At 42.4% G+C, this 12,893-nt stretch overlaps 1 protein-coding gene across 1 annotated transcript; it reads right to left on the bottom strand.

Annotated features, from left to right (window-relative positions):
* Window positions 1-1,324: 1,324 nt before the first annotated feature.
* Window positions 1,325-11,450, bottom strand: CCL20 (C-C motif chemokine ligand 20). The gene is made up of 5 exons (XM_014877864.2): window positions 11,178-11,450; window positions 3,193-3,539; window positions 2,849-2,963; window positions 2,074-2,151; window positions 1,325-1,816 (listed from the first exon to the last, which is right to left on the bottom strand). The coding sequence occupies exons 2-5, from the start codon at window positions 3,272-3,274 to the stop codon at window positions 1,789-1,791; spliced, it is 303 nt and encodes a 100-aa protein (XP_014733350.1). The 5' UTR covers window positions 3,275-3,539; window positions 11,178-11,450; the 3' UTR covers window positions 1,325-1,788.
* Window positions 11,451-12,893: the final 1,443 nt, after the last annotated feature.

The raw sequence follows: 12,893 nt of genomic DNA, 5'->3' as shown, positions 1-12,893 counted from the left end.
ACACTGGTCTTCACTTTCTTATTTTGCTCCCCTGCTTCGAATTCAACCGTTGGACTCCAGGCTTTTTTGCACCAAGTTCTTCACAGCTCTGGCTCCTAACACCAATTCCCAGGGCAGGCCCGGGGAAATCTCACTGTCCAGCACTTTTAACATAAACCCATTCACCATGTCTGGGCCATTTTTTGGTACCTGATTTAGCCTATGAACTCTTTGAGCCCAAACAGCCCTAGCAGCTATGAGACAGAACTTTGCAATTCTGCCCAGAAGTTAGGGGAATGCCCAAGGAATAAGCTGGGTAATTACTTCTCCCTGGGGAATACATTATGTTCTCAATATCAGGAATCCACCTAAAGGAAATTAAAGCTAATTACTTTTGCTCCTTTAGATACTTTGCTCCTTGAGAGCTTTACCCACAGGGAAGTGACAGTTCCCAGATTTGTAGAGCCACAAGCAGGTTTTTCAAGTTCTAACAGTTGTTGAAAACAGAAAATAACAGCCTTACAGTCACGAACACCATTTTAAAAACCCAGTATGTCTCAGCTCCTTTCTCAAGGGCACCAAAAATACTTTGCATTTAAGTTTAAATTAAATTACAATTAGTGCTTATATTTGTATGGCTAAAAGGCAAGTTGTACATTTAACCATAAGACTCTGGTGCTGACAGTGAGAAGACTTCACCTGCACACTCTACATGGTCACATCCCTGAAGTCCACATGGGACTTCAATGTACTAGTGCATAAAAAGCTGAGCAGTCTTCCCCAGCCCACCTGCACCCATCCCTTCCATGAGGTCTTATTATTTTGTTAGGCATCCCTGACCTCCATCAAGAGCTCCTGCATCAGGAAAACCTCATTAGGCTGGGAGCCATAGGATACCATAGGGAAATAGAAAAAGAGGAGGAAAGCACTGCAGGTTTCTCCTCTAGAGAAAGCCCTTTAAGTTGAGAGCACACTGTGTTACCTCAATGAATCCTCCGCGGTGTGATAAGATAGAAAGTTGCCCAGTAACAATGTGCAAAGTTCCTCCTGAATAAATAGAGAAACTGGCAAAAGAAGTTCTCTCTAGTCTGATTAAGATGAAGCTAAGCCTTCATGCTAGATAAAAACTTGATATATAGCAGCTGTCTCGGGGTGAGGAAGGAATTATATCCTATGGAGGTCATAGCTACCCCGAGGGCAAGCAAAGTGAGTAAGGTGGAAAAAGGCTTTAAGGTGTGTGTCAACACACCTGTGCAATTGTTTCAGCTGGAGGTTCTTAAAAAGGAATTAATTTCAAGGGCAAGTCACATTTTCAATTAAAAACAAATAAACATATCACAGAAAGTGCTGATATTAACATTTATTTTTTTACTCTCATTTACCTTTTTTTTCTACAAACACGTTTAACCACAGTTCAAGAGGTATTATAATGCCAATTACAGTTTAAAGGGAACATTTTGGTACAAGACAACAACAAAATAAACAGAATAAATAACCCTCTTTACATATGCTGAAGAAAACAAAAACAACATTCAATAAACTTAATACAATTCACACTCTGTACAACAGCTCAAGGTAGACCTTACAAAACAGTACTCATGTCCTATCAGTAACATACAGATATTGTAAACCTAGAAACTTTAACAACATGCTTAGCTCAAGCAGAACCATGTTGCAATATGAATGAACTCAAATTCATTTGTTGCACAAAAGCCGAAGTTGGAGGAGAGTGAGCACACGAGTGCACAAAGCATCTCAGCCCAGGCTTCTTCATCCATGTCTGTGCTTAGCTCCTTGCTGGAAACCACGTCAGGCTGACATCTTCCTGAGCCTGTGGCTGTTCAAAGGAAGAGAGAACACACGTAAATAATGACCTCAGTTACAGGCTTCTCTTCTTCCCTGAGAGAATAGCTCATGTGCCATGACTGTACCAGAGAAGACACCAGAAAGGAGTAGCTAAGTCTGACAGGAGATGGAAAGACAAATGTGTTTGCCAATGCTGGAAAAAGTGACGTTCAGGAGATGTAAGAGAAAAGCTTTCATACATGCCCTGTTTTCATCAGTCTGGTGTTAATTAAAAGTTTCAATTCCTACCTCAGGAAAAGGAGATGTTTCTTCACCCAGCCTTCCTTAGGATTTACACAGGCCTTCAGCCCACTGGCAGTGTGGAAACTGGAAAAGAAATAACGATAAAGAAATTAGAAATTCCAATAATTGCTGTGGAGAGTACAGATACTCTCTGTAATAACAAATAGAAACTGCTTTTGTAAACACCAGTTAGACATGGAATGCTCCAAATTCTTCCAATATTATATGAAGAAAAAGAAAGTTAAATATAAAAGCTACTTCAGTCTCAGGGATCATTTTTTGCACCATAAAATTTTGCTCCATTTATTTGATCTGTTTAGGCAAAGACCTGTACTGGATGCCGAAAAAAAAAATTGTACAATTAAGGAGATTAGCTGCTGTTAAGCTAAGGTGACAAAACCTTGTAAGAAAAAGATCTGACCCCTGTGAATTAGAAGAAGTCTTGTCACTTATGTATCTGTTCACAGGTTTTGGCAAGGGAGCACTCTGTGTTGGCCAGAGTGCTTAGCTGGAGACAAAACCTGTCTTTGCACAGTGATTCCTAAAGAGTCAGATTTATTATTTACATTGTATGGCTGTCCCTTGGGTTAGCAGTCCCTATCAACTAGAGGTTATGTGTTTTGTTTACAGGTGTGATATACAATTTATTCGGTTAATTTAACTTTGTGAAAGGGCAGGAAAAATCATGCATATAACATTCAAATCCTTGTTTTAGCCCAAACAGACTTCCCAAGGTTAACACGTGCCAGAAAAAACAGTGGAAATTCAGAAAGTAACTTACATGATGGCAGGGATGTCGCAGACCTCACTGGACAGCTGTTCAGTGTAACCCTTCAGGGCCCACCGGGGCAGACGCACTTTGGTGTAGGACAGGCAGCAATCCTGGTTGCTTTGTGCTGGAGTGAAGGACAAAACAAAGCAAATAAACCCCATTTGGCCCACACTGCCCTGCTGTCTCTGGCACTCACTGTTCAACCCCAGCCATCCAGCTCCCTCGTGACAGAAGAGGGAGATGAGATAGCACATATTGCTGAAACCATTCCCTTCCAGCCCAGCCTCATCCTGCTGCCAGCTGTGAGCAGCACCAGGAGCCCTTCCCGGAGCAGAAGAGCCGAGGTCACTCACCTTCCGCGGAGCCGCACAGGAGCAGCGCCAGGAGCCCCAGCAGGGCAAGCAGCACCATGCTCTTGCTGCTGCAGCCAGTCATTCCCTCTGCACACACAGCTGTGCTCCCGTCAGCGCCTGGCTGCTGCCTGCTGCTCCTGCCGGCATCTCCACCTGCTTATAAAGGGGTGCCAGGAGCCACAGGAATTCACACACGGGCGGGTTCCACTGTCATCAGCGGGTTTCCCCACAGCAAATTCCATCGTGCCCGATTTGGCCCCAGCACTCCTTCCTGGTACTAGAACCCGAGATAACAGCGTGCTGGGGAATATTCTCTGTTTTTTTTAAAGTCACCTAAAAGACTCGGTCTAAAAGAAAAGGAAATAAAGGCTGTGAGGTAATGGGTCTGTGGGTGAAGCCATAGTTTTTACGGGTAGGCGTGTGGGTTGTGAAATGGGGAAAGTCAAATGTAGGTAAATTTTGTTGGCTACAGAAACTGTGTGTCTGCTGTGCTCTCGTTTAAGAAACCCAACCTAGGGGCAGAAGGAGGTGGGCTGAGCCAGCCAGATTCATTTCAATGTGGCAAGCTCACAGGAGCTGGGTCACAAGCTGTACCAACACCAAAGTACTACATGAATATTCCTGGCTGGCCAACACTGTAACATCGGGCTTTCCAGATTACTGCTTTCCGAGCTCTGGACTGCAGTATTGGCAAGGACACATGGGCAACATTAAGTATTAATGGAAACGGGTTTATTTCATTTCCTTAACCATATATTCCCTGCCATGACTTCTTGCCAGTTTGTTACACGTCTGAACTATTTAATCTGAAACAGAGTGAGCTTAAAAGAAACTTGAAATGGGGCCTATATTCTCCTAATCTGTGCTTTCTAGAATGCATTAATGCACTTCATGAACAATAGCTGTAGTCTGTTGCTTTCCGAAACTGTACCAGAGTATTGTGACTCCTGAACATTCAACAATAATACACACAATCTTAAAATTGCCTGGCACAGCTCTAGAGAAGCCACCACTCTGTCACCACTCCAAGTACATTGTTAGAGCTGCTACTGAAGGATGGCACTTTCCCATGCTGTTTAGGGATCTATGTGAAACTACTGTGTTGGCTACAGGCCATGTCCTGGCCAGCCAGGGTACAGAGCAGCTGCTGCCAGCTCCAGGTACTTACAGAGTAACCTGAGCTTTAAGTGGCTTCTCTTAAGGTAGAGCTCATGGACAATTGTAGATAGTGCATAATTAGATGCCTTCTATCCTTCACAGAGTGCCAGTAGCTCTCTCAAAGGGTGAGCTCCTATTATTTCTTTGTAGAAACGGAAACAACTTGAACTCTAGAACAGATTGTTATTCAGAGAAATTAATTTCTCTATGTAATAGCTAGAATTAAGGAAATTTTATATGGCTGAAATATTTGAGAGCAACCTTGCAGTGTGCATGGCATCACATATACTGGACGTGTTTCTCTGCAGAGCCACAGTTACTGGCCAAAGGATGGGCAGGAAGCAATAAAGAACCCATGCCCTAATGTATGCAGCTTTTTGTAATTGTTTTATAGATCATAGTCAAATGCCACAAAAGATTACAAAATATCAATGCTCTCACTATGCAGCTATCTCTGCACTGCTTTAAAGATTATCTGTCAGCATTAGTCAATGCCTCAAACTAGCTGACTAGAATGGTAGTTTTTTCTTTAACATACAGAGTTCATGGATCTCAAATCTATTTACACCTATACCCAACTTTGGCATTTCATATGCCATTTCCTAGGCCATACTGTTATCCAGATGGAGGTGGCCTTGCCCCTCTCAAGTCCTCCTTGTGACTCTGCAGCTCTATTTCTTCTCCATTCAGTGCTTCTTGGACAGAATCTTCTCATCTAAACTTTGACCCTTCTACCGAAGTACCAGCAGTTTGGATACCAGAGCGATGACAGTGCTCAGGCAGTGCTCACCCTGTAGTCCTGCCCTCAGGCAGTTCTCCTCTCACCAGTGGTTCCCACACCTGACCATGGCTGGCAATGTGCCTCGTCGCAGCTGGACTCATGCTCATAGTGCTCCTTTTATCTCATGTTTTGTTTGATTTAAGAAATTAGGTTAAGACTTAGACTTAGAACAACAGTGGCAAGGAGGATCTCAATTTCAAGTGCTGTCATTTTGTTTGTACTTGGTGTGTACAAAGTACCTTCAGTTTATTAGCACAAAGTAGTTAAAACAATAAAAAAAGGTTTCATGCAAATAGCTGAAGAAAGCTATGCCGATTGTGATATGACACATAAGTGTATCTTATCAGTCTTTACCTTCACAACCCCTGAATGCAAACGGAAGGCAAAAAATATATCAAATAGGGAGGTGCTTATATGTTCCAGGGAAGTGTTTTTCATTACTCCCTGGGAATGAGGGGACAGTGACTGTTATCCACCCTGACCCAACCAAACTTTCAACCTGGTTTCCTTTGGCACCTGTGTGAGCAAGTGGGCCATGTGGGCTGGCAGGGAATGCCACACAGCCAAGAGATGAGGCTGCCAGGCCCCAGGGTGGCCAGTGGCACCTCCAAAACTGTTCCTGGGTCAGTTGCTGGTGCTATATAAATGTGTTTAGTGTCTTAACACTACTGCAGTTCAAGGGCTACTGAGGGGGGCAGCAGGTGAAGGGAGGCCATCATTTCCCTGCCCTGGGACCTGCGTGGGGAGGGCTGTGCCCAGAGTGTCCTCAGAGGCTACAGCCAAAGCATGAGAGGTGAAGCTTCCACAAGCTGTGAAAAGGGAAATTCTCATCAGACATAAGGAAGCACTCTCTCCATAGCAAGGGGATGAGGCACTGGGGCAGGCTGCCCAGGATGGGATGTGAAAGCCTAATTTGAATACCCTTGCAGATACTCAAGCTGGATGTGGTCCTTCCCTGAGCATGATCTTGAACTTGGGTTCCTTCCCAAGCCACAATCAACCCTACGTAATTTTTTCTGGGTTTTTCACATTTAGCTGTTTGTTTAGTTTAGTTTCCTGACTTACTAGTCTTCCTGACTTGACTTTGCTGTAAGCTTCTCAGCTTCCCTCCTTCCTGTTGTCCCTCCTCAGATGCCCTCGCAACAACTGCAGTCACAGTAAGACAGAGCAGCAAAACACAGACTGACAAAGGGTTCATCCTCTCCTAAGCTTCCTGTCCCATTGTTCCAAGGACCAGAGAAAACAGGCTCAGATCCCTCCTGTGTTTATAACAAAAGATGAGGCAGAGACAGCCTGTGTGCCAGTGCTGCAGAGCCATCCAGTCAGACCTGCGGAAGAAGAAATGCATCAGGGAAAACTGAGCCTTTTCCCAAGTAATACTGGGGAACTGACAGTTCTGAGCAGTTTGGAGATGTTAAAGAGGAGAGCTGGGGAGTCAAACTGCTCTCAGACACCATCTGCAAAGCTACAGCCAGAGGCAACTTTCTCTGGTCACCAAGTGCTGCATCCTGATCATTCACTTCCTGTCTAATATCCCAAAGGACTTTTACTTACAGAAATACCTGCTGGAAGTCGAAAGTGCTGAAGAGGACTCAATAGTTCAACCTTGATAAACATCCTCATACAGGGCAAAAAATTTGGGAGGGGAGAGTGTGTGGGCTTACCACATCATTATCCCCGTCATGGAAAAGCACAGGAGCAGTCCACCTGGTTTCCATGCAAGGGTTAAAATACCTCATGGACTTTTGAAGAGAAAGACAGAGAAGGAATTTTATAATCATCAACCATTTGATTATTGTCCCTTTATGGGTTTAGGTCTAACATGAAACATGAAAGATTAAAATAAAGAACTTAAATGTCAGCCACTGTCAGTACCTTTACCTGTGCCCTACAATAAGATGACGAACATACTAAGAGTTGTTAATCAACTGGCAGTTAACAACAGCTTCCATGTTTTTCCATCCTCACAAAGAGATATTGTTTTATTGCATATTAGTACCTTTTCTGAATTGATGTAAATAAAGCCTTACAGAACCCAGGTGATCATCCAGGAAACACAGAACCAGATGGGGGAAATTCCCTTCTGTGATTTCCAAAGGTTTAGGACTCCTTTAGTAAAGCAAAGTGCATGAGAAGGCAGTAGCTGAAAGGAACATGGCCAAATACGGGGATTTAGTAATTGCATAACCTCTGATGAGTAAATGCGTAATAAGTCCCAAACACAAAAGTTCCAGTGGTAACTTGCTCAATACTTCTGGAGCTATAGAGGCTGTGATGCAATCCAGTGATTTCAGGCAATTCACTGCTTGCATGACTGACAAAAATTATTATCCGAGGAAGAAGATAATTTTCACTAATTATAGGTTGCACTTCATAAGTTACAGATCTAGAAATACTATTGAATGACATTGCTTTGATGTAATTATGGACGACATGTGCCTGTTAGGAGAAATTAACTTCCCATCTATCGAAAGTGCAGATTATGAGGAGACCTGGTGCACCTGCCATGAACATCCTGGCAGCTGTCCCAGCACTGCTCATTGCTTCCTGCTACCTATAGAATGCTCTATATCTAATGCTCTGAGGGCAGATTTCTCTCTGCAAAGTTAACTCTATTCTGTCTACAGTTCCTTGGGGTAGCCAACCTCCTTTTCACAGAAATGGACTTCTCAAATGTGATGTCAAAGTCTATAATTGGAAAGAAGAATGAAAAAAAGTCTTCATTGGATTTGTGTGGCAGGGCTTTGGTAGTGAGTGGTGGATTCTCTGCTAGAGACTCCTCCCATGTCTGGCAGAGCCAAGGCCAGCTGGCTCCAAGGAAGGACTTAGTGGACAAGGCTGACATAGTAAACTCAACAGCATGTTTGTACTAATTTTTACTAACACATTTCTGATCCTTAAAGTAGTCCAGAAGTGCAGATTTTCTGAAAAAAATTCTACAAAGGTGGGAAGAAAGGAAGGAATCACTAGACAGAATTTTACACTGTCTTCTGCAAGGGACAAAGACCACCAAATGTCATTTACAGAAAAAAAGAAACCTGATTACAAAATGTAGCAATGTGATTAATTAATTAATGTAATTAATGAATGTAATGCAAGGATGTTAAACACATGTTAGACACAGATGTGTTTATCATCCCAAAATCTTCACCAGGAAAAGCTATCAGCAGCTTTTAAGCACTAGAGTGATCATACAACCACGCTGAAACTGAGCCTGACCCTCATCACTTCTACACCAGTCAGTGCTTCTCCACTACCTCAGCTGGGCTGAGAATTTCCCTAAGATGCAGAGATCCCAAAGAAGATTTGGAAAAAGAAAATTGCTGGAGCCAAAATCCACAGCCTGAACATGAAAATGCCTTCCAATACTAAAAAAATGAGGACTTGCACTTTAAAAATATTTAATTCAGAAAGAGGAGAAAAAGATACTATGCTTGGCAGTTATGAAAGAGAAATATGTGACATTTTCTGAATCTTGAAAGTAAAAGACAAGAATAGAAGTAGGGAGGAAAAAATCTGTGACTTAAAATTTTAATTAAAATGCAGTTTTAGGTTGGCTGAAACTGTTCATTAATTCAATTGAAACATGTTTTTGTATAAAATTAGAAGAGAACTAGTTAGAAAATGAGAAGCTGCTTTCTTTGTGTGCTGTTGGCTTCCTCAGGAAGACCTAAAACAAATAATCCAAACCTTATACAGAAAAAAGGAAAAATAACTAAATAACATGAAGTGGTAAAGTTTTAAGTTGACCAAGAGAACTCATGAAGGTTTTACTAAATCATACTTGACGTATAGAACCTGTGATTACTTGGACTACTTAGTACATTATTAACACAGCCAGAGTTTTGTCATGTTACTGGAAGACCAGCTTAAAAATACCCAGCAATACCTGCTTATTTGTGATTGCCAAACAAAATCCAGTCAGGACTGTTTTAATAGCTGTTAGTTAACGCTGTGGAGTGGCTGTGTCAGGAAGCCTGGCAGAGCTGCTGTGGACACAGGCCCTCTCAAGGCAAGTGCTGCAATCACTGCAGCTTTTCAGCACTCCAAGGTTACGTTATAGGGACTTCCCTGTGAGGAGCTTTAAACCACAATTGCCCAAACCAGATTCCCTGGACTTTCCTCTTTCCAAGAGGGCTGCTTTTTCCCAAGCACACTACCACATCCTTTCCATCCTGACTCTTACAGGTTCTTTTGCATAACACAACTGAGATCACTGACTTTCTTACCCTCCTACACCCCTTTTCTGGACCTTGGCTATCACCTCTTGATTTCTGCAAGCAGCATTATGAGGCCCTAGAAAGGGCAGCCTTGCCCTAGGTCCTGTTAAGGAAGCCATCTGCCAGGGTAATATTTCTTCTCTTTCTGCAGGATTTTCTTGGCTGCTTCAAGCATTCTCTTGCTTGTCCCCATTTTCATTTTTCACTTTCTTGCTTATTGCTAGTCCAGACAACTCAGCCAACCCCAAGAGTCCCCTGTTGGTTGGGCTCTTGGCTAGGACTTTGAGGAGGGTGCTGTTTCTAGCCACTCAAGCCTGCTCACAACCATCAGGGGCTCCTGTAAACCAGACAAGAACCAGAGAGAGAAAAGGTGTTTTAAAGCCAGAAAAGATGTTTTAAGTCAAGCTGTCTTGGGTTTGACAGAAATCTGCTATTCCAAAGTGACTTGTGTTTTACAAGTAATTAAGCTCAGCTTTCCTCAGATCAAGGACTGGTCCTTTTTTCTATTTGTGTTTGTACCCAACCTAGGATATTGAGGGATATGGGAACCAGGGCCAGAGCTCCGGGGTACAACACATACACTGTAACTACTCTGCCTTTGAAAGAACTCACAGGAAGGTATATAGAGAAAAACTTGGACCACATTTAAAAAAAAACCAATTCTTCATGAAAGGGATAAAACCTAACACACTGTTGATGAAAAAAACCAACCAAACAAGCAAAAACAAAACCCCTAAAGATTTTAGTAACTCTATGATCAAACCTCCTTGGAGCTGGCAAGAAAACAAGGTATTAGAAGAACTCAGGACATTTTAAGTGCAAGAATTCTTGCATTTAAGCAAACACTAGCAGCATAATGGACTTAAAATAAGTCTGTTTCAGTCGTCATTAGAGGTTTAGCATTAAATGAAGCAGCCAGCTTGTTATGAGAACTTGTGAAAATGTGACAAATGCTCTTCCAGCAGGGCTGTTGCAATGGTTCAAAGTCTCCCATGACGTCTATAATGAGATGCACCTTGAGGATAAAAAAATGTAGAGAGGACATGTTGGGCTGAAACTTCCTACACATACAGGTTGTGCAATTATAAATTTGCATCTCTGTAACGAGATGTCTTTCTGTGACAACAGGACAATATCTGCCACTAGTGGGAGGTCTATGGACTACATCTACAGGGGAACACACCTTGGAAAGTGATCTTTCAACATGGAAAGTGCCTTAGAAATGCCTTCAGGCTTTTCCTCTCATTTCTCTTTGGCAAACCACAGTTAAGTGAGCATTAGTCACTACAAGTATTAACCAATTCAGATGAGATTTCGTTGACCTATATGTCACTTTCCTTTTGTTAATTAACTGGAGATTTTAAAAGTATGCAATCCAAGAAAGACTAAACCACAAGTATTGAATTGGATTGTATGGCATTATTACAAAAATTACAAATAAGATATTAAAGTCACCAGGCCAATCATCAAGTAGCAGATTTGGAGATAGGGGAGGGTTTTTTGGTGCTGGGAAAAGTATCTTACATACATCTATTTCTAACTGTAGTTAGAAATTCTAAAGGTGAAGCTTCATGGAGTCTTTTATATTCTTCATCATCTCCTGAAAGCAATGCTTTTTTGCTCATATTTTGTTACCATGTTCCATGTTTCTCGCCAGAATCATCTTTCCCCACTTCATTAAGAAACAAAAAACTGCTGTTCTTCCTTTAACTACTGATGGCTTCTATGCCATTAGAAGAGCTGACAGTGTAGGGGACAGAGAGACACCAGAGCCCAGTGCAGCCAGCCACAGTCAGCACTTGCACAAAAGTCAGCTGCAAACCTACCTCATAATATTTTATTAGAAAGGAAAATCCTCAGAGAATTCCACTGACAATGGAGTCGTTCCTGTTCTCCATTGATCCAGAATAAAAATATAAGGAAAACTAAAGGACCTACTTAAGGTATAACCTGCTCTTCTGTAAGTCTTCCTGTTCTTCTGTTATGTTCATTGAATGCAACAGAAAGATTTTCTCCACCTTCCAACACCTCCCTGCTTTGTTCCCCTCAGCTAGGAGAGCAGATTGTGCTTTGTGCCAGTCAGAGTGAGAAAGTAAAAGCTTGTTCAACCAACCCAGTCCTCAGATAACCGAACCCAGTCCTCAGATGGTAGGAAACACCTTAATTTGGAAACCTTCCAAAGTCTCTGAGAGACTTTTGCAAGAGGCACAGAGCAAATCAGAGAGCTGCAATGCAGGTCACTGCCATGCAAATAAGGTTGCACGTAAAGCCTTGGCAATGCTTCCAAAGAGACCAATTACCCACTGTAATTGGATGCTCCTTGCCCAGTCTCTTACAATTACATCCATGATCACCTACAACGAATTCAGCAATGAAACTGTCACCAAAAGAAAACAAACCAGACAGTGACTTATACTGCAGAAAGGTAATGCAACTTAACTTTCCCTGGCCAGTAAGAGGAGACCAAGAGGGTAAATCACTCCCTTCAAACCAGCACTTGCCCAGACTTCATTGTGTACAAAAGGGACATAAACTATGGCTCTGCAGGCCAAAGTAGGTTCAACCAGTCTTTATAAACTCATCACAGGACTTCTATGTGTCCCATACCATGTTGGAAGCACATTATAACAAGAGGTCTAAGCCTTGTTTGTGCCACTACAAAGACGCTGCCTGTAAGAAAAAAGAGTTAACCCCTCTTCAAACTGTCTCAGGGTGATGATTAATGGCAAGGTGTTTGTTCCAGCTTCTACACTGCTGCCAGCAGCCACTACCCTGCACAGTGCCAGTGGCAAAGGGCACTCCAGTGACAAGAGTTAAGAAGAGCTAATAGATAAAAAGTGTGGGCATTATCCTTAGGTAAGTTACAGCATAGTGAAAAATAGCCTTACAGCATTACTCTTTAGTTAGGAAGCAGCTGTAAGTGTACATTTAAACCAAATACCTGAAATGTTAGTTTGGTTGAATGTATTTCCTAACCTACCCCTTGGAGTAATCCCTTAGTACCTTCTAGCTAAATATCCCAAACTAAACGTTGCTTATTCAGTTTTGTGTCTCAGATGAAAAGCAGCTGAGCCCAGGATGTGAATGTCTTGCCACCTTAGGAACACATGGTAAGATTCAGCTGAAAAGCAAGTTATGGAAAATCTCACCCACACACTGTGGGATTCAGGGCCAGACTGCAGAAAGCAGCTCATTCCCACAGTGAGAATGCTGTACATGAGAAAAGATAAAGATCACCTCATCCATAAATCAGAAAGTGCAGTTGTGAATTTGAGAGCTGAAAGTCAGTGCCCAACCAGAGAATCACCTCACAGTGCCAATATGAGTCTTTCAGCCTTGGTGATCTTTCAGCCTGTGAAGCACCAGAGGTAATATCGGATTGAGCCCAAGAGGCAGCAGAGGCAGGAGAGGCAGGAGACAGTATGAGGATGACAAAGGTTTGCAGCCTTGTTTTTTTATTGCCTTCCTTCCCCTCTCAGAACTTTCCTATCTCCTTGATTCATTAGAGACCATATTACATTAACTCTTCAGACTACACTACT

This window comes from Sturnus vulgaris, chromosome 10, assembly GCF_052056855.1.
Source record: "Sturnus vulgaris isolate bStuVul1 chromosome 10, bStuVul1.hap1, whole genome shotgun sequence".
In the NCBI taxonomy this organism is placed as follows: Eukaryota; Metazoa; Chordata; class Aves; order Passeriformes; family Sturnidae; genus Sturnus; species Sturnus vulgaris.
The sequence above is the reverse complement of the archived record's forward strand: the minus strand, read 5'-3'. Positions and strand labels throughout refer to the sequence as shown.